At 48.9% G+C, this 22,124-nt stretch overlaps 1 protein-coding gene and 1 pseudogene across 3 annotated transcripts in view; both read left to right on the top strand.

Moving 5' to 3' along the window:
* Positions 1–18,610, top strand: part of DRC7 (dynein regulatory complex subunit 7) — a 35,407-nt gene extending 16,797 nt beyond the window's left edge. For 2 of the 3 annotated variants that reach the window (XM_010365499.2, XM_010365498.2), the window contains 11 exons: positions 6,307–6,435; positions 9,661–9,733; positions 10,717–10,845; positions 10,997–11,125; positions 12,603–12,823; positions 13,989–14,204; positions 14,740–14,850; positions 15,203–15,313; positions 16,589–16,783; positions 18,085–18,224; positions 18,319–18,608. In XM_010365499.2, the coding sequence (XP_010363801.1) occupies positions 6,307–6,435; positions 9,661–9,733; positions 10,717–10,845; positions 10,997–11,125; positions 12,603–12,823; positions 13,989–14,204; positions 14,740–14,850; positions 15,203–15,313; positions 16,589–16,783; positions 18,085–18,224; positions 18,319–18,412 (1,548 nt within the window). In that variant the 3' untranslated portion in view covers positions 18,413–18,608. Of the gene's footprint in view, positions 1–6,306; positions 6,436–9,660; positions 9,734–10,716; positions 10,846–10,996; positions 11,126–12,602; positions 12,824–13,988; positions 14,205–14,739; positions 14,851–15,202; positions 15,314–16,588; positions 16,784–18,084; positions 18,225–18,318 lie in introns of all 3 variants that reach the window. The other variant, XM_010365497.2, reaches the window with a different exon arrangement.
* On the top strand, positions 1,708–2,865 carry LOC104664073 (annotated as a pseudogene).
* Positions 18,611–22,124: the final 3,514 nt, after the last annotated feature.

Raw genomic sequence — 22,124 nt, 5'->3', positions numbered from 1 at the left:
TACCGCCTTTGTTTTAAACTATAATAAACTAAGTTTCTCCCAAAGTTAGTTCAGCCTGCACCTAGGAATGAACAAGGACAGCTTGGAGGTTAGAAGCAAGATGGAGTCAATTAAGTGAGATCTCTTTCAATGTCTCAGCCATAAGTGTACAAAGGTGGTTTCAAGATTAGCAGCTCAGAGGCAGTTCCCCAGTCACATTTATATCCATTTTAATCATATGCAAATGAAGGGGCAGATTATGCAGAAATTTCTAGAAATAGGGTGGTAACCTCTGGTTCACTGGGTCTTTGCCATGGAAAGGTGTAATTTCTGGGTGTTGCCTGGCCCTGTTTTAGCTAGTCCTCAATTTGGTCCAGTGTCTGAGTCCCCCGCTTGGAAGTCAAGTCCCACCTTCTGAGTCGAGTCCCACCTCCTACCTCATTGTCAATAAACCAGTTTTTGGTTTTGTAGTTTTTCTCCATTGTTTTTGTTTTCTATCTCATTGATGTCCACTCTGATCTTTATTATTTTATACCTTATGCTTACTTTGCGCTTCATTTACTCTCTTCTAGTTTCTTAACATGGAAGCCGAGATAATTCATCTAAGACTGTTCTTTTTCTTTTTTTTTTTTGAGATGGAGTTTCGCTCTTGTTGCCCACGCTGGAGTGCAATGGTGCGATCTTGGATCACTGCAACCTCCACCTCCTGGGTTCAAGTGATTCTCCTGGCTCAGCCTCCCGAGTTGCTGAGATTACAGGCATGCACCACCATGCCCGGCTAAGCCTGTTCTTTTCTAACATAAGCCTTCTTTCTCTCGGAAGTACTACTTTAGTGACATCCCACACATTTTACTCTATCGTGTTCATTTTCCTTCCATTCAATATGTTCTCCAATTTCCCTTTTAATTTCTCCTTTAATTCATGGACCATTTGAAAATGTGTTTAGTTTACAGATATTTAGAAACCCTCTAGAGATCTTTCTATTGTTGATTTCTAATTTAATTCTGTAGTGATTAGAGAATATAACTTGGTATGACTTCTATTATTTTACACGTGCTATAGTTTGTTTTATGGACCATAATATGGTCTGTCTAGGAAATTCACCAAATTCTTAATACGGTGAATTTTCTGTGTGTACTTGACAAGAATGTGTATTTTGCTATTAGGTGGAATGTTCTATAAATGTCAATAATCTGAAGTTGATTGATAGTGTTATTCAAATCTTGTATATCTTTGCAGATTTTCTGCCTACATTTCTTTCAATTATTGACAACATTATTGAAATCTTAGGGCTACAATTTTGGATTTCTCTATTTCTTCTTTCAGTTCTATCAGTATTTGCTTCATGTATTTTGAAGCCCTACCATTAGATGAGTAAATGTTTGAGATTGTTATGTCCTCATGACGAATTGACCTATCAGCATGAAACAATCAGCTTTGTCCCTAGTAATATTTTTCATTCTGACATCTATTTTGTCTGATATTAATAGAGCCACTGGAGCTTTGATTTATATTAGCATTGGTTGTCCTCTTTGTGGAACTGTGAGTCCATTAAACCTCTTTTTTCTTTGCACATTACCCAGTCTCGGGTATGTCTATCAGTGCTCTTTCGTTGTCTCGAAGGCACTCTGTTTCTGACCAGGCCCATTTCCCTTGGGTCCTTTTTAAGGAGACCCTGAGGAATGGCTTTCTCATTTGCTTGGTGGCTTGGTCTGTCTGTCCATCTGCATGGTGGACGCAGCCAGTCTGGTGCTCCTGAGCTCCCGTCTCACCATCCTGTCCCAGCTGCTCTCATGGGGTATGAGCTTCTTCCTGCAACAACAGGTCAGAATACTTTGGGGCAGCAAGTAGGTCAGCTTCCTGGTCCCTTTAGTTATACTCAGTACATTGCCAGCATTGATGGGAGGTGCAGGTTGTTCACACACTTAACTCCAAAACTGCTTGGGAATCCACGGTCAAATTTTGCAGTAGTTAGGACCTGGAAATGTACAGAAAGCTGTCTCATCTTCCTTTGACTGAGTTATCATGGAGATAACTCGAGAGATAATCACTCGTTCTGCTGCTACTCCCATTGCACATCCCTTCTGCATGATTACTGAGATTTATGGTACAATTCATTGACAGAGAGTCCAAGTACTGTGAACTTTGTGACTCCATAGCAAACATCTACTGGGAAGAAGGCATCCTAGGATTTCTCATCTGTCTTGTTCCTCACCTCCTCCTAGGCAACATCATTTCTTTATGGCTCTGTAACTCGCTGGCCTACCTCATCAATACCTATGCACTCTGGTGGGGCATGGCAGCTTACGCCTGTAATCCCGATACTTTGGGAGGATGAGGTAAGAGGATCGCTTGAGCTCAGAAGTTTGAGACCAGCCTGGGCAACAAAGTAAGACCTCATCTCTATAAAAAAAAATTCAAAAAAATTAGCCAGGCATGACGGCATGCACCTGTAGTCCCAGCTACTAGGGAGGCTGAGGTGGGACAATTGCTTGAGCCCAGGAGGTCAAGGCTACAGTGAGCCATGATTGTGCCACTGCACTCCAGCCTGGGCAACAGAGAGAGAGTCTCTCTCTTTCTCATGCACACACACACACGCGCGCACGCATGCACGCACTGGACAGTGAGGTTTCTATCAGGAATGAAATGAACAGTATGAAGAGTTATTCTCAAGCTGTCACAGCACTGCTTGCCAGTATGTTGACCTATCCCTTTGTGCTGGGCTCTAATCTTATGGCTGTCAACAGCCATGGGCTTGCTGGTGGACTCCCTTCTTATACTACTTGCATACATTGCTGGTGCATGCTACAAAAACAGGGAAATATGAGCCGAGGAAATAGCTTGTTTTTCCCAAAGGATCCCTTTGGAAGACTTGTGTTGACCTGAGAATGTGAATTTGAAGATGTAGGGTGAGACAGTGACATTTCTATAGTCCCAGACGCACCAAATTATGGGAGACAATGTTGATTTCTATATAGTGGTCCACACTTTTATTTTATTTTATTTTTGAGACAGAGTCTCGCTCTGTCACCCACGTTGGAGTGCAGTGGTGCGATCTTGGCTCACTGCAGTCCCCGCCTCCAGGGTTCCAGTGATCTTCTCACCTCAGCCTGAGTAGCTGGGATTACAGGCAGACACCACCACACCTGGCTAATTTTTTTGTATTTTTAGTAGAGACAGCGTTTCACCGTTTTGGCCAGGCTGGTCTCGAACCCCTGACCTCAAATGATCTGCCCACCTTGGCATCCCAAAGTGTTGGGATTACAGGCCTGAGCCACTGTACCTGATGACCTTTTTAAATGGTCATTTAGTCCTGGGGAATGAATAAATAAGTAAATAAGTGTCAGAGGGACGACTGCCGGCCCCTGCAGGAGACAGGCAGAGTTGATGCATGATTGCTCTGCTGGTTGCTCTGTCTCTGTGAATAAGTCAGAGGCTCCAAGATAGAGAAACTTCTGCCTTCAGCAAAGGAGATGCCTCTCGTCACTCTGCCTCCCTTAGACACTGATTCCAGGGTTGTGGAAAGTAACACTCAGTAGGTGCTCAAAATAGTCTCTAGCTGTTCAATACATGTTAACTATTGTTGCTCCCATTTACAGGTAAGGAAACTGAGGCCGAGTGAAGTGAGATCGCTTCTCCCACGCCACGCAGAGGGAGAAGAGCCGACACTGCCCTCCCCCAGGGCCTGGGCTCATAAGCACCATGGTGGTCAGTGTCCTCTGAAGGATAACAGCCCTTCAGAGGATGCTACAGTCCTCCTTCAGCCCCTCTTCCAGCCTGAATGTCCCCATCCCATCCATCAGGCTCCAAGGTGAAGGCGGAAGTGAGGCCAGAGGGGCAGTACTGTACCAAGTGAGGGCATGAGGAAGAGATGATGACATAGGCTGTCACTTTTACCACCACACGAACATTGGAGCAGCTGCTTTGTTTCTTCAAAGAACCTTGAAATAGCGAGGGGTTGGAGGAGGATGGTAAGGCATCCACAGAGTGACTGCCTGTTGCTAACATACCCTGGACACATGGATGTGGCCGTTGTCCATTCAATTATGCTTTTTCTAAAGAAATAGAACTTAAAGTAACAAAGCATAATATCTAACTAATGCTTACACTGGTTTACAAAAGTAACAAAATATAGGCCAAGAGTGAAAGTAGGTTGGCCAGGCACGGTGGCTCACGCCTTTAATCCCAGGACTTTGAGAGGCCAAGGTGGATGGATCACTTGAGGCCAGGAGTTCAAGACCAGCCTGGCCAATATGGTGAAACCCCATCTCTACTAAAAATACAAAAATTAGCCAGGTGTGGTGGCGGGCGCCTGTAATCCCAGCTAACTGGGAAGCTGAGGCGTGAGAATTGCTTGAACCGAGGAGGCAGAGATTGCCGTGAGCCGAGATTGCGCCAGTGCACTCCAGCCTGGGTGACAGAGCAAGACTCCACCTCCAAAAAAAAAAACAAAGTGTGAAATGCGGCAAATATCTATACAGTTGGGTTCCTATCCACTAAGCCCACTAAGCTTTGTCCGCAGTTGCTGTGACATCTACCAGCAGTTCTCTCCCCCACTCTCCTCTGTTGTGCCCCCTATTTCTCTCCCCTCCACCCACCAGCTAGGGCAGAGAAATACTCAGGAGCCCTCCCAGGACTCATACACGACAGTGAGTACTAGGCTGAGTGTTGGCTTCAGAACAGCTTAATATTAACACCCCTCCAGGCAGCTGTTCTGCAGCTTTTGATTTCCTCTGGAACATGATTTAGGGTGAGGAGAACACCTTGCTCTAGGAAGGTGTTGCTTAGAATGTGAGGTGCTCCCCACCTTCTAGGAATTATCTGACAGATGAACCACTTTTATTGAGGGGACCGAGGCTTCAGGTGGGCTGGGTGAAAAGAGGTCAGGAGTTTGAGACCAGCCTGACCAACATGGTGAAACCCATCTCTACTAAAAATGTAAAAATTAGCTGGGCTATGGTGGCGTGCACTTGTAGTCCCAGCTACTCAGGAGGCTGAGGTATGAGAATCGCTCAAACCCAGGGGGTGGAGGTTGCAGTGAGCCAAGATCGTGCCACTGCACTCCAGCCTGGGCAACAGAGGGAGATCTTGTCTCAAAAAACAAAAAACAAACAAACAAACAAAAAAAACCAGAGAGAAAAGAAAGAGAAGAGGTGGCAGACACACTCCATAAAGGAGAAATTCCCACCCACCTGCTGTTTTTTTTGTTTGTTTTGTTTTGGAGAGACAGGGTCTTACTCTGTCTCCCAGGCTAGAGTACAGTGGTGTATTCACAACTCGCTGCAGCCTCAACTTCCTGGGATCAAGTGATCCTCCTACCTCAGCCTCCCAAGTAGCCAGGACTACAGGTGCATGCCACCATGCACTGGCAAAAAAAAAAAAAAGAAAAGAAAAAAAAAGGCCAGGCACAGTGGCTCATGCCTATAATCCCAGTACTTTGGGAGGCCAAGGCAGGCGTATCACTTGAGGTCAGGAGTTCGAAACCAGCCTGGCCAAATTGGTGAAACCCCATCTCTACTAAAAATATAAAAATGAGCCAGGCATGGTGGCATGTGCCTGTAATCCCAGCTACTCAGGAGGCTGAGGCAGGAAAATCGCTTGAGCCTGGGAGGCAGAGGTTGCAGTGAGCCAAGATCACGCCACTGTACTCCAGCCTGGGCAACAGAGTGAGACTCTGTCTCAAAAAAAAAAAAAAAAAAATTGTAGAGATGGGATCTCCCTTTGCTACCCAGGCTGGTCTTGAGCTCCTGGGTTCAAGTGATCCTTCTGTGTCAGTCTCCCAAAGTGCTGGAACTACAGGCACAAGTCACCATGCCTGGCTGTCCACCTGCTTCTTATGTATAACCTCCACGTGTGCCTGCCTAGTTCCCTTGTTCCTGGCATGGGTAAAATAAACAGGAGGAAGCCTTTTTTAAAAATCTTCCGCTTTCTGGGAGGTGCTAGACCCTTCTGCCATCAAATCTTGCTGGTTTGTTTTCGTTGGCTCTAAGCACTGCCCAGCTGATGCGGAAAGACCTGCACATCCAGGTCTAGCCTAGGCCAGAGAGCCTCATAGTCTTTCACAGAGGTCAGCACGAGATTTCCTCACAGAGAGGCTGAATGATGGGCAGGGAGTTCTGCTTCCCCTCGGGGCCTCAGTTTCCCTGTTGGGATGAGGAGGGTGGGCGTGGACTCTCAGAGCCGCCTGGGACTGACATTCTGCTTCTCTAAGCCCTGGGCCCAGGTCCCTTCTCTGCCCTGGAGTAGCCGTCTCCCAACTCCTCATGGAGCAGATGGGGACGTGGTGGCTGTGGGGTACACTCAGTTGACTGTCCTCATCCCCAACAGGACTTGATCTTTGACCTGGGTGACCCTGTGAGGTGGGAGTACATGCTTCTGGGGACTGATAAGTCTCAGCTGTCCCTGACTGAAGAAGATGACAGTGGGATAAACGATGACGATGATGTGGAAAATCTGGTGAGTCTCAGCAGCTCAAGAACCAAGGGAATGTGTGTGAAGGCTTCAGGGAGCCTGACAAGTGTCCCCAGCAGCATGTGTGTGGCAGTGGGGGATGGCCCAAGTAGACCAATGATCCGTTCCTCAAAGCATGAAGGCTTGGGCAATTCCCTTATTTTACAGATGGGCACATTGAGGCCCAGAAAGGCCAGTAGCCTACCCAGGACCTCCCAGTGGGTTAAGGAAGGGACAGGACTTGAAGTCAGGTCTTCTGCCCCCCATATCGTCCACCTTGTTCAGGAGTTGCCCTGCTCCTTTGAAAAGCATGCCCCTTGCCAGCCTGGGCAACATAGTGGGACCCTGTCTCTACAAGAAAATTTAAAAATTAGCTGGCTGTGGTGGCATGCACCTGTAGTCCCAGCTACTTGGGAGGCTGAGGCAGGAGGATCACTTGAGACTGGGAGGTCGAAGCTGCAGGGAGCTGTGTTCCTGCCACTGCATTCCAGCCTGGGCAACCCCACCCCACCACAAAAAATAAAAATAAAAATAAATTTAGAAAAAGAAAGTTGCAGAGCGGGGTCATAAGACCCCACTCTGCAACCCCCTGGGAGTCCCAGAGCTGACTGTTCTCCATTCCATCCCACGTAGCCATCATGAGCCCCACACGCTGCCAGGCCTTTCTTGTCTGTTCTGTCAGTTCCTCTGAAAGTCGTTGGCCAGGGCCTTACCCACATCACCAGCCTCCCTTCTCTGAATTCAGTTTCAGCCTTTATGTGAAATGGAGGCAGAAGGGTCATAGTTGTATTCATGGTAATTCTAATAGGTGCATTCGTCTGGCATCACAAAGCACCACAGATGGGGGTGCTTAAACGACAGAAATTAATTTTCTTACAGTTCTGGAGGCTGGAAGTCTGAGATCAAGGTGTGGACAGGGTTGGTTCCTTCTGAGACCCCTGTCCTTGGCTTGTAGACAGCTGTCTTCTCCCTGTCTTCACACTGTCTTCCCTCTGTACAAATCTATGTCCCAATCTGTTCTTATAAGGACATCAGTCATATTTTTTTTTAATTGTTTTGAGGCAGGGTCTCCTCTGTTGCTCAGGCTGGAGTGCAGTGGCACGATCATAGCTCACTGCAGCCTCGAACTCCTGGGCCCAAATGATCTTTCCACCTTGGCCTCTTGAGTAGCTGGGACTACAGACACACACCACCACACCTGGCTAATTTTTGTTTTTCAGAGAGACATGGTCTTGCTATGTTATCTAGGCTGGTCTTGAACTCCTGGGCTCAAGAGATCCCCTTGCCTTGGCCTCCCAAAGTGTTGGTATTACAGGCATGAGCCACCATGCCCAACCAACACAGTCCTATTGGATTAGGGCCCACTCTAATTGAACTCATTTGATCTTAATCACCTCTCTAAAGACCCTGTCTCTAAATACAATCATTCAAACAGTAAGTGATCATGACAACAACAACAAATAAAACATATGAAAAATAAATAAAACAAATATAGTCACTTTCAGGGCTTAAAACTTCAACCTATGAATTTTAGGGGGTCGCCATCTATTCAGCCCGAAGTAAAAGGTAGCACTCATATGGTCCTTACTAAGCATTGGGATCTGTTGTATCTATTTAACCTGAAGTAACTCGTTAAAATCCCCACAGCCACCTGGTGAGGTGGGCGCTGGTATTACCACCTGTGATTAATATGATCCCATTTTACCGATGGGAAGACTCACACACAGAGAGGTTAAGTCACTTACCCAAAGCGACACAGCTGGTAAGTGACAGAGCTGGGATTTGAACCTACACAGTCTGGCTCCACATTCTGGGTTCTCAGTGGTAACTCTGTTCCTTCCTGGGGCTGCTTGATGTGATATGCTTGGTACAGCAGTGTAGACCGCCTGAAAAGGGTGCTAAATGTTCTCAGCGTCCTCATCTCCAGAGACTGGGGACGGCTCGTGTGCAGTAAATCCGGGCATAGGCGCCCCCTGCTGGCTGTGGGGCATGGACCAGCCAGGGCCTGAGAGCCCAGCCCTGCAGGCAGCTGGCTTAGTGCCAGCATGGCTAATAATCAAATAGTTCCAGTCACAGAGTCCTGGTCCACCCTGGCCCAAGAGCCCTCGTTACAGCAAAGATGGACAGAGGGCAACCCAAAGAGTCAGAGCCCAGTCATGGACCCCCAGGAAAAAACAGACCCCTGGTGACAGCCCACCCACCTGGCTGTCTTAGAGATTTTTGACAATACTAACTAACTGCTGACTGCTCACCTATTTTTGTCCCCTGCAACATGTCACAATTAGATAAGCAGGTGTCAGACGTATGAGCAATGTTTGTGGAAAAAAAGTTTTAAGATAAGAAAGTCTTATCCAAGTTTCTGTGATTATCTAGTTTGAGGACCATTTATCTAGATCAGGCCTTATTTCACAAATGGGGAAATTAAGGCTCAGAGAGGAAACAATAAGAGGCCAGGCATGGTGGCTCACGCCTGTAATCCCAGCACTATGGGAGGCCAAGATGGGCGGATCATTTCAGGTCAGGAGTTCGAGACCAGCCTGGGCAACATGGTGAGACCCGCCCCCCCCCCCCCCCATCTCTACTAAAAATACAAAAATCAGCTGGGTGTGGTAGGCGCATGCCTGTAATCCCAGCTCCTCAGGAGGCTGAGGCAGGAGAATCACTTGAACCTGGGAGATGGAGGTTGCAGTGAGCCAAGATCATGCCACTGCACTCCAGCCTGGGCAACAGAACAAGACTCCATCTCTAATAATAATAATAATAATAATAATAATAATAATAATAATAATAATAATAATGTCAGCCAGACAGAGTCCCAAGGCCTTTACAGACATTATATCATTTAATCCTCCTAAAAGGTCCAGTTTACAGTTAAGAAAACTAAGGCTTAGAGCAGTTAACAGACTTGCCCAGGACCCCTTAGCTGGTCTTGGAGAGAGGGTGGGGCTTGGGCACCCTGACTCCAGAAACACCTCTCTAATCACGAAGGGCCTGCAGCCAGGGCAGGGGGTGCTGCTGTCCTAAGCCAGGCAGGTATAGGGAAGGGCTCCCTGCCCAGAGTAGATTCCTCCTCTTCCACATCATGAGTCGTGCTCATGACCTCCAGTTCCCCTGGGGAAGGCAATGGACCACCTTGGCTTGGCTCTGCAGGCAGAGACAGAACTTTGACCATAACTTCTGCTTCAAGGCCCTGACCAACACCACCTCCCCCACCCGCTTCTCTCCCATCAGGGCAAGGAGGATGAGGATAAGAGCTTCGACATGCCCCACTCGTGGGTGGAACAGATTGAGATCTCCCCGGAAGGTATTTTCTATTTGTGTGTTCACTTACCCTCTCCAGATCCAGTTCCTGGGCCTCTAGAGAGGTCTGCAGCAGCAGTGAGGCGGGGGGACACAGCAGGGAATGCCGTGCTCCACATTTCCACCCTTCCCACCTTCAGCTGCACCCTCTCTCCCTCCCTCCTCCCTTCCTGCCACAAGCACTCAGCTCTGACCCCGAGGCCCTGACACCAGTCAGGCACACAGGGCGACGCAGCTTAGTGAGCATGTGTGGGATGATGGCGTGTGGGCAGCAGCAAGGCCTGGGAACCCAGCCCGTTCCCCTCTCACACTCTTCTACCCAGAGGAGGCTATGGGCAGTGCCCAGATGGTGCGGGGGGTCTCAGGACCAGACAGGGGCAGGTAGAGAAGGCAGGAGGGCAGGGGCTGTCATGCTCCATGTCAATATCTGCTGGTGCCCACCTAGGAAGCACCCAGGCCTATGGGGAGGGCATGGGCCATTTCATCAGGGTGGGAAGTGCCAGAGAGGGTGTCACGGGAACCCAGAGGAGGCACACCCAGCCCAGCACTGGGGCTAGGGCCTGGGGATGGGTGAGCAGAAAGGGGTACCAGAAGTAGGCTAGAGGTCACCTGGGCAAAGTTTTGAAGGATCTGAAGGAGTCAGTCCAACAAGAGGAGGAGAGGATGATAGTGTTTCTGGCAGAGACCTGTACAAGCAAAGGCCTGGCAGTGGGTGGAATAGTGTGGTTGGCTGCGGGGCAGACCCTCTGATGGGGCTCAAATCCACTCAGATCTTGGATGGATTTGTGCTTCTGTCTGGCCTGAGAACCGCTCTAGGGCTGGGGCCACCCCTGGTGATTATTCTCCTCGGCCTCCCTGGATCAGGGCTTGGGGCCAGAGGAGTTCAGCACACAGAGAACGGGCAGTGGATGGATGAGTGGCTGGGCAGGGCTGGCCCCCCCTTCCCCCAAACTAGGAAGGAGAGACCCCAGCTGACTGTGTCCACAGCATTTGAGACCCGCTGCCCGAATGGGAAGAAGGTGATTCAGTACAAGAGGGCAAAGCTGGAGAAGTGGGCCCCATACCTCAACAGCAACGGCCTTGTGAGCCGCCTCACCACCTACGAGGACCTCGAGTGTAAGGGGGATTGCTCTGGCCATGGGTCCAGGCCCGCCCAGGGGTGGGGGTGGCTTCTACTCTCTCTGGGGGCATTGCTGGCCTCTGTGTGCCTGGGGTTAAAGACTAGGGGAGCTGGCCTGGCTGCAGCAAACATCCATCGGCCCCACAGGTACCAATATTTTGGAGATAAAGGAGTGGTACCAGAACCGGGAGGACATGCTGGAGCTGAAACACATAAACAAGACCACAGACCTGAAGACTGACTACTTCAAACCTGGCCACCCCCAGGCTTTGCGTGGTGCGTGGCTCCCCTATCCTGGGCCGGCCAGGAGCCTGGGGTAGAGGCCTCACACACCCTGTGGCAGGTGGTATATGGTGGGAGGAACCAGCATACATATTACACACGGGTTCTTGGGCAGCAAGTAGTAGAAGCTGCCCTGCCTCCCTCAGCAAACCCGATGTGTGGGAGGTCAGGGAAAGCTCAGAAAATCTAAGGAAACATGACAAATGCTCCTCCAGGAAAGCTAAAGGGGGCACCACATGCCTGTTCAGTGGTTGAAATCAGGCCAGAACCTCACCACAAGGTCGCACGGCAGAGGCCATATTTAAAGGAGGCAGTGCCAGGCACAGGGTCTCACACCTGTAATCCCAGTACTTTGGGAGGCCAGTGTGGGCAGTTGAGCCCAGCAGTTCAAGACAAGCCTGAGATATATGGTGAAACCCCATCTCTACAAAAAATACAAAAATTAGCCAGGAGTGGTGGCACGTGCTTGTAATCCCAACTACTTAGGAGACTGAGGCAGGAGAATCACTTGAACCCAGGAGGTCCAGGCTGCAGTGAGCCGAGATTATGCCACTGCACTCCAGCCTGGGTGACAGAGAGAGATCCTGTCTCAAGGAAAAAAAAAAAAAAAAAAAATCCTGACCAAGAAATTTACAAAAGAAAAGTACAGGGGTAATATACATTTTTTAAAATGATCAACCTCATTTGGAGGTTGATATTGAAAAAAAGAAACTAATAAGGTCCCTAACCAATAAAGGACCCATCTTATAACCCCCATGTTGGCAAAGATGAAAAAAATGGTACTACTGGGTATGAACAAGTGTGGCAGCAACAGTCACTCTGTGTCACTGTTGATGTGACAGCAAATTGGAACTTTTATGGACAGTTGGGCAAAATATTGATAATGACCACAAAACGTGTATGCTTTTGGCTGGGCACAGTGGCTCACACCTATAATCCCAGCACTTTGGGTGGATCACCTGAGGTCAGGAGTTTGAGACCAGCCTGGCCAACATGGTGAAACCCTGCTACTACTAAAAATACAAAAATTAGCCAGGTGTGGTGGCAGGTGCCTGTAGTCCCAGTTACTCGGGAGGCTGAGACAGGCGAATCACTTGAACCCAGGTGGCGGAGATTGCAGTGAGCTGAGATCACGTCACTGCACTCCAGTCTGGGTGACAGAGCGAGGCTCCATCTCAAAAAAAAAGTACACTTTTGGACCCAGCAACTCCACTGCTGATAATTTATTCTTAGCAAATAATGGACAAGAATGAAAAATGCACGATGCAGATGTTCATCATGGTGTTGGTAATAATCAGAAAAAGTTGTACACAACCTAAACACCCAGCAATAGGGGACTGGTTCCATAGTTAACCTCATCCATAATGTGGGGCTGTCTTCTCCCTGGGCCTGGGGTTGGACGATCAAGCCAGCAGCCATACTTCCTAGTGCTCATGTAGCTGTCTCCTCCCACCTCCCGCTCCCCACCCAGTGCACTCGTACAAGTCCATGCAACCTGAGATGGACCGTGTCATTGAGTTTTATGAAATGGCCCGTGTGGATGGCCTGATAAAGCGGGAGGAGACAGCCAGGACAATGACAGAGTACTATCAAGGACGCCCAGACTTCCTCTCCTACCGCCATGCCAACTTCGGACCCCGAGTCAAGAAACTCGCTCTGAGCAGTGCAGAGTCAAACCCCCGGCCCATTGTGGTAAGAGCTCGCCGAGGCTGGGAACAGGTCGCCCTCCTTCTCTGGCAGCTGATGTCACCTCTGAATGGTGAGAGCCCTGGCTCTGGAGTGGCATTAAGGCCTGAGACATATCCAAGGGCACCAATGATGAACAAAGCATTTTACCAAATGTATATTAGTCTGTTCTCATGCTGCTATTAAGAAATACCTGAGACTGGGTAATTTATAAAGAAAAGAAGCTTCATTGACTCAGTTTCGCATGGCTGGGGAGCCCTTAGGAAACTTTGCATCATGGCAGAAGGGTCCTTTTCACCAGGCAGCAGGAGCGCGAATAAGGGTGGAGCAAAGGGGAAACCGCTTATAAAACCATCAGATCTCAGGAGAACTCACTCACTATCATGAGAATAGCATGGGGGAAACCACCTCCATGATTCAATTATCTCCACCTGGTCCCGCCCTTGACCTATGGGGATTATTACAATTCAAGGTGAGATTTGGGTGGGGGGACACGAAGCCAAATCGTATCACCAAATGCACCATCCTGGGGTTGTCTGGTGCCAGACTGTGCCCTCAACCGTGGGGCCAAGGATGTGTTATTTCCTTATTGTTATGCAAAAATACACACTCATGACTAAACATTTGGAAAACATGTAAGAATGTAGAGAAAAGCAAAAATATCTCAGAATGGCATCTCTCATATATTACCATGGATTATAGGTTTGGTTTTGAGAGTTTTTTCTAACGTAATTGAGATAGGGATCTGGGAATTGTAGTCCCTGTATTACCCACTTAACATGAAATTGTGCATTTCCCCCTCCATATCATTACAATTTAGTTGGCAACTGTGTGTAATGGCAGCATGCCAAAGAAGCTCTTTCTAGCAGTAAGGGATGTCTAGGGGTCTAGCAATGGAGTAGGCTGCCTGCAGAGGTGGTGAGCTCCCCATCTCTTGAGGTAGGCAAGCAGAGTCTTGAAGGAGCTGAGGAGGGGCCCAGCAACATACAGGACTAGAGTGGCGTGGCCCTGAGAACCCACGAAATCCATTGTCTGCTTAGCAGGAGGGGCTATTCCACATGAATCCCCAAACAACCCCAGACTCCAGTGTCCTGAAGGTCCGTTGCTCCTGCCTGCGGGCATGCACAGAAATCTCTCACACCCTCATCCTTTGCTTGTTCTCGCCTCCCAGAAAATCACAGAGCGGTTCTTCCGCAACTCAGCGAAGCCCGCGGAGGAGGACGTGGCAGAGCGCGTGTTTCTGCTGGCGGAGGAGCGCATCCAGCTGCGCTACCACTGCCGCGACGACCATATCACAGCCTCCAAGCGCGAGTTCCTGCGGCGCACCGAGGTGGACAGCAAGGGCAACAAGATCATCATGACGCCCGACATGTGCATCAGCTTCGAGGTGGGCCTGGGGACCACGGCGGGCAGGGGTCGGGTGTAGGAGGAACTGGGGCTCTTTGTCTTATTCCAGCAATTTGGGAGAGCCTGGATGGGCACTGGTGAATTCCGGCCCCCAAATTCATCTTTGCCCCTTGGGAAAACCAAAAGTTCCCATCTGGGGACCCTTCTCTTTGCAGCTCCTCTGAAAATCTTCCCTTTTCTACCAAAAAAGAGAACTCAGCAGGCTAAGACGACTCCTCATGTTCCCCACTCCTGGTCAGGGCAAACCTCAGATCCTAGGGAGGCTCTGGGGGAGGGGCTAGCCTTCCTAGTCAAACCCTTACTCTCCCGGCACAGTCCCCAGCTTTTCTGAGTCTTCAGTTTCTCTTTTATTATTATCTGTATTTTTATAAGTGAGAAAATAAAGGCTCAGAGAGGTTTAGCAACTTGCTCGAGGTCACACAGCTAGAAAGTGGCAGGGGTAGATTTGAACCCACGTGGTCCTATGCCCCGATCATGGCAGCCTCTCTGTGTTACCGAGGTGGTTGTTGTCCCAGGTGGAGCCCATGGAGCACACCAAGAAGCTGCTCTACCAGTACGAGGCCATGATGCACCTGAAGAGGGAGGAGAAGCTGTCCAGACATCAGGTCTGGGAGTCAGAGCTGGAGGTAGGGTTCTATGGGAGAGTGAGCAGGTGGGCGGTATCTTTGTTTTTGAGATAGGGTCTCGCTCTGTAACCCAGGCTGGAATGCAGTGGTGCAATGATGGCTGTACATCCCGGGCTCAAGTGATCCTCCCACCTCATCCTCCCAGGTAACTGGGACTACTAGTGCACACCACCATGCCTGGCTAATTTCTTGTTTTTGTTTTTGTTTTTCAACAGACAGGGTTTTTCCATTTTGCCCAGGCTGGTCTCACACTCCTGAACTCATGCGATCTGCCCTCCTTGACTTCCCAAAGTGCTGGGGTTACAGGAGTGGGGGGTGTCTTCATCACGCCCTCCAACACTTCTCATTTCAGGTGCTGGAGATCCTGAAGCTTCGAGAGGAAGAGGAGGCGGCGCACACGTTGACCATCTCCATCTATGACACCAAGCGGAATGAGAAGAGCAAGGAATATCGGGAGGCCATGGTCAGTCCCAATCCCTTCTCCAGGCCCCAGCTTTTCCTAGACCCCCCGGCCTCCAGGGTGGTGGGGACCATGAGGGATTCTGCTGAGAAACCCTCTGTGGGGGGTACGGTTATTGATACCATGTGGTCATCCTTGCTGCCGAGCTGACCATTTCTGTGGTTCATCCCAAAGAGTACTTGGGATTTGGGCAAAGTCTCCCCCCATCCCCAGGGTCTGTAGCCAAGCCAAGGCCTGTGGTTGGGAAAATAATTAAAATTATGTGCCCACCTCTACTCAGGGCTCCCACTGAGGTTGCACCCTGGGTCAGTGGCCCCAGTGAGCTACCTCTGGCTCCAGGCCTGAGCTCTCCTGCTCTCCAGCACAGGGAGGGCATTCGGGTTACACCATCGGGTTGCAAGGCCCCACCTGGTTTACAGGGCTGGCTTCTGAATCCCTTTCACCAATTTCTAAAAATAGTTTGGGGATCGTGAGGCAGGACGGTGCATCAGATGACCGTTCTCAGATCCCAGGGAAAGGTGTCTGCCCCCACGTCTCCAACTTCACTACCCCCTGTCTGCAGATGTAGGACACAGACCCCAGGGTGGAAAAGAAAAGTGAAGGGAGTTACTGGCAGTTTTTAACTAACATCATTAATAACCACTACCATTGACTGAATAAGCATCTGCTGTGGATTGTCAGGCATCAGGCTGCGTGCTTTACAGACATGATCCTGTCAGATCCTCAGAGAAGGAAACCAAAGCTCAGATAGAGAGACACAAATTCATGTAAGAAAAAAAGAGTTGGCTGTCACCGGTAAACACAGGTCCAGAGGCTGGGCACGGTGGCTCACGCTTGCAATCTCAGCACTTCGGGAGGCCGAGGCGGGCTTATTATAAGGTCAGGAGATCGAGACCATCCTGGCTAACACGGTGAAACCCCATCTTTACTAAAAATACAAAAAATTAGCTGGGCGTGGTGGCAGGTGCCTGTAGTCCCAGCTACTCGGGAGGCTGAGGCAGGAGAATGGCGTGAACCCAAGAGGCGGAGCTGGCTGTGAGCCGAGATCACACCACTGCACTCCAGCCTGGGTGACAGAGTGAGACTCCGTCTCAAAAAAAAAAAAAAAACAAAAAAAACCCCCACAGGTCCAGAGACCAGCATGCAGGCCCTTCTAAGGCCTGTCTTGGAGGCACCATGCACCGGGACCGGGACCTGGCTGTGAGGTCTCGCTTTGTGCTGGCACACTGTTGATGCAGAGCTGGAGACGTCTCTGCTGACTGCCCCTCACCCTTACAGGAGCGGGTGATGCATGAAGAGCACCTGCGGCAGATGGAGACCCAGCTGGACTACCTGGCCCCATTCCTGGCCCAGCTCCCGCCAGGAGAGAAACTAACACGCTGGCAGGCAGTGCGCCTCAAGGATGAGTGCCTCAGCGACTTCAAGCAGCGGCTCATCAACAAGGCCAACCTCATCCAGGCCCGCTTTGAGAAGGTGCCGCCAGCACCTTTGTTGGGGAAGGGATCTCAGCATCTGCATCCAGAAAATGGGCCTAGGGCTCTCTGCCCACCACCTCACAGGCTTATGAGGGCCTGATGAGGGGGATGAATATGTCAATGCTTGGAGTTTCCAAATGACTGAGTTGTTCCTCCTCACACTTGTTTATCAGATAGATGAATGGATAGGGAGATGGATGGGTGTAGGTATGGATAGGTGGGTGGGTGGGTGGGTGGATGGATGGATGGATGGATAGATGGGTGGATAGATGGGTGGATGAATGGATGGGTAGATAGATGGATGAATAGATAGATAGATGGGTGCGTGGATTGATAGGTGGATAGATGGATGGATGGGTGAATGAATAGATGGGTGGGTGGATGGGTGGATAAATGGATGGATGGGTAGATGGATGGGAGGATGAATGGATGGGTGAGTAGATAGATAGGTGTATGGGTATATGTATGGATAGGTAGATGGATGGATGGGTGGGTGGATGAATGGATGAGTGAGTGAGTGGGTGGATGGGTGGATGAATTGAGTGAGTGAGTGGGCAGATGGATGAGTGGGTGAGTGGATGGATGAGTGGGCAGGTGGATGGATGAATGGATGGATGGGTGGATAGATGGATGGATGATTGGGGGGATGAGTGAGTGAGTGGGTGGGTGGATGGATGAGTGGATGGATGGATGGGCAAGTGGATGGATGGGCGAGTGGATAGATGGGCAGTTGGATGGATGAGTGGATGGACGGATGGATGGATGGATGGATGAATGGATGGGCAGGGATGAGTGGAGGGATGGGCAGAGGAATAGATGGGCAGATGGCTGGGTAGACAGAGAGATGGTACATTATAACAACTCCTAGTCCTTGACCCATTTTTGTTGGTCAGGCACACACCATGTAGTTCCCATGCACTACTAAGATTATGTCACTTAATCTTCACAAGGAGCTCTACAAGGGGAGGGGGTAGTACAATGACCCTCATTTTGTAGACAAGAAATTGCAGGTTCTGAAAATGCCAGTAACTTGTCCAGAGCTATATGGCTCTCTCAGTCTTGACCCCTGCTCTGACCTCATAGACATGACATCCCTTATAAACATGACCCCATTGGCTCCCACCCAAGATATTTTGTGGTCCCTGCCTCTGTGGCAGCTATGGATAGGTGGCTTGTGTGGGTGGGGACAGTGGGGCCAACTGTCATGGGGCTGTCTAGTGACCAGTGGGATTGCAGCCTGCAGCCTGGGTGAAGGTCAGCCTTGTCAGCCCTCCTTCTCTGTCCTCCCTGTGACCACAGGAGACCCAGGAGCTGCAAAAGAAGCAGCAGTGGTACCAGGAGAACCAGGTGACGCTAACACCTGAGGATGAAGACCTGTACCTGAGTTACTGCTCTCAGGCCATGTTCCGCATTCGCATCCTGGAGCAGCGCCTCAATCGGTGAGCAGGCAGGGCAGGCGGAGAGAACCCACTGGGAGGCTGGACCACCAGCTTTGTTACCTCTCACCGTCTTTCCTTGCCCCTCTGACTTCAGACACAAGGAACTGGCCCCACTGAAGTACCTGGCTCTGGAGGAAAAGCTCTACAAGGACCCACGCCTGGGGGAGCTCCAGAAAATATTCGCTTGATGTCTCTCCTGGGGCCTCAGCCAGAACTGCCAGAGAAAGGAAACCTCTTCCCTGAAGCCTGGCTCCTGTGTTCCCTCTACCCAATCAATGCCTGTTTACACAGACACCTGGCCTCACTGCCAGCCCACCTCTCCTACAGCCCTGTTTGTTCCTGCTTCTCTTGATTTTCCTGTAAATAGACACACTCTTAATTGGCCATTTGTGCCTCGCACTTCACAAGCTCCAGCAGCAGGCTTTCTCTTCTTCCATTATCTATAGCCTGGGACCACCTGCTTCCTCCCCTTGGCCTGTCATTTACTTCCTGTCCTTCTCTCCATTGGAATGTCAGGTCTTCACAGCACCTCTGCATATGGTCCCGCAGCCATCTGCAAACAACTGGTTAGATCTCAGTGTGACTAGGGTGGCCCACCTCACCAGGTGGGATGGGGAAAGCTAAGATGCATGCCCCAGGATTTGAGGGCTGAATCCCAGATCCTCTTCTTACCAGATACTGATCTGTAGAATGGGGTAGTATTGTTGCATTAAATAAGACTTGTGGCCAGGTGTGGGGCTCACACCTGTAATCCCAACATTTAGGGAAGCTGAGGCAGGAGGATCGCTTGAGCCCAGGAGTTTGAGACCAGCCTGGGCAACATAGTAAGAAAGACCCCATCTCTTAAAAAAAAAAAAAAGAAAGAAAAAGAGCCAGGCATGGTGGCATGAGTCTGTAGTCCCAGCTACTCAGGAGGCTGAGGTAGGAAGATCACTTTCACCTACGAAGTCAAGGCTGCAGTGAGCCATGATTGCACCACTGCACTTCAGCCTGAGCAACAGATTAAAATCCTGTCTCAAAAAAAAAAAAAAAAAAAAAAAAAAAGACATAAAGCAGGGAGGCTGGAAATGGCACATAGAAAGCAGTCATTAAATGTTAGCTTAAAAAATAGTCAAAAAACACATGAAATGATTGTCAAATTCATGAGTCATCTGGGAAATGAAATGTCACAACACCCTCTGGTGTGAAAAAAATAAAAAGTACTGGTGATGATGAGAAACAACTGGAACTCCCAAATAACCTTCCTAGTGAAAGTATAAATCAGTACAACCATTTTGGAAAACTGCTTGGCATTATCTATTAAAGCTAAACTAAAGCCCAACAATTCTACCCTTAGATTCTACTCCAATCCATCATTCATCAAGTAAGAATGATGAACAACTCAACAGAAATGTAGATAGCTATCTGCCAAAAGGCATGTGCTAGAATGTTCATAGCAGCATTATTGATAATAGCACCATACTTGGAAGTTACCCAAATGTCCATCAAGAGCAGAATGGATACAAAATACAGATATTTTGGGTTGTCAACTGCTTAGGGAGAATGCTACTGGCATCTAGTGCATACAGGCCAGGGATGCTGCTAAACATTCTACAATGCCCAGAACAGCTCCCCACAGCAAATAATGATCTAGCTCCAAATGCCAATGATATTGAGGTTATAGAGTGTATTAGTCTGTTTTCATACTGCTGGTAAAGACATACTCAAGACTGGGTAATTTGTAAAGAAAAAGGTTTAATGGACTCACAGTTCCACATGGCTGGGGAGCCCTCACAATCATGGTGGAAGGCGAAAGGCACTTCTTACATGGTGGCAGACGAGAGAATGAGAACCAAGTGAAAGGGAAAATCCCTTATAAAATCATCAGATCTCATGAGACTAATTCACTACCATGAGAACAGTACAGGGGAAACCACTTCCATGATTCAGTTATCTCCCACTGGGTTCCTCCCATATGTGGGAATTATGGGAGCTACAATTAACAAGATGAGATTTGGGTGGGGACACAGCCAAACCATATCATAGAGCAATGAAAACAAATGAACTTGCAACACAAGTATATGGAATGATATGGTCGAACTGCCTAAGTATAATGTCAAAAGATTCAAGACACAAAAGTACATACTGAATGATTCCATTTATGTAAAGAACAAAAATAAGCAAAAGTAACTGGTGATATTAGAAGTCAGGACAACCGTCACTCTTGGAGTGTGAGGGTTAGTGAATAGATGTGAGCATGGAGCCCTGGGAGGGGATTCTGGTTTCTGGTCATGTTCTGCTTTTTGACCTGGGTGTGTTCAGTTTGTAAAAGTTCATCAACCTTGTACACTTACAATGTGTCCTCTGGAGTGTTTTTAAGTGCTTGTTGTCATGAATGTAATCAAGCCTTTAGCCCTAACTTAAGAAATTCAAGGGAAGAAATGCATTTAAGAAGAACTTCCATCGAACAAGAACTTCAGGAAATTCAGGTAAATGACACTAAAAGGAAACATTCCTAACGTGGGACAATATACTAGGTAAATGGCCTGATCTCTTCAAAAGATCGATGTCATACAAATAAAAGGTTGGGGACAGAAATGGAAAGAACTTAAAAGAGTCAAGTGTGCTGAATACTGATTGGTTCCTAGTTAGAAAAAAAGTCATAAAAGGTTTTTGGGATGACTGGGGACATGGGAAAATGGACTGGTTGTTAGAGAATTAAATTTTCTTAGCAGTGGTGATACAATGGTTATGTAGAATAAGGTCATTATTTTTTTTTTATTTTTTTGAGACGGAGTCTCGCTCTGTTGCCTAGGCTGGAGTGCAGTGGCACGATCTCAGCTCACTGCAAGCTCTGCCTCCTGGGTTCACACCATTCTCCTGCCTCAGCCTCCCGAGTAGCTGGGACTATAGCTGCCCGCCACCACGCCCGGTTAATTTTTTGTATTTTTAGTAGAGACGGGGTTTCACAGTGTTAGCCAGAATGTTCTGGATCTCTTGACCTCGTGATCCGCCCACCTCAGGCTCCCAAAGTGCTGGGATTACAGGCGTGAGCTACCGCGCCCGGCCTTTACTTTTATTTTTTGAAATGGATCTCACTCTGTTGCCCAGGCTGGAGTACAGTGGCCCCATCTCGGCTCACTGCAACCTCTGCTTCCCAGGTTCAAGTGATTCCCAGGTTCAAGCAACTGCGCCTGGCCAAGGGCCTTATTTTTAAGGGCTACATGCTCAGTATTTGGTGTTGGGGTGAAATGTCGTATCTACAATTTTCAAATGGTTCAGAAAAAGACACACAGACGAAGCAAATATGGCAAACTTAACAAGTGCTGGAATCTACGTGGTATCATGATATTGTGTTTTCAAGTTTTCTCTATTTAGTTTTTTTTATAATACAAAAGTTAAGGGGAACTACAGACTAGACAGCTTTGATCCGATGTTATTCTAATCTTTTAAAGGTGCCTTGCGGTGACTCACGCCTGTAATCCCAGCACTTTGGGAGGCTGAGGCGGGTGTATCATCTAAGGTCAGGAGTTCAAGACCAGCCTGGCCAACATGGAGAAACCCCGTCTCCACTAAAAATACAAAAACTAGCCTTACCCAGGCATGGTGGCAGGCGCCTGTGGTTCCAGTTACGCGGGAGGCTGAAGCAGGAGAATCGTTTGAACCCAGAAGGTAGAGTGGGGACTCCCCCATGCTTCGGCTTTCAGAACAAGGGTTCGAATTCTGGGGCTATTACTTTCTGACCGTGTGGTTTTTTGCAAGCATCTTAACCTGGGCCTCAGTTTCCTCATCTGTAAATGGGAACAGGAATTCCTACCCCTTAGGGTTGTAGTGAGCGTCATGTGAACCCAAGGAGCCCTGACCTGAGGTGAGAGGCTGGAGGCCGAATGGCGAGGTTCGAGGAGCTCTGGGTGCCCGGGC

This window comes from Rhinopithecus roxellana, chromosome 20 (genome assembly GCF_007565055.1).
Source record: "Rhinopithecus roxellana isolate Shanxi Qingling chromosome 20, ASM756505v1, whole genome shotgun sequence".
Lineage (NCBI taxonomy): Eukaryota > Metazoa > Chordata > Mammalia > Primates > Cercopithecidae > Rhinopithecus > Rhinopithecus roxellana.
This window is presented reverse-complemented; position numbering and strand designations above follow the sequence as displayed.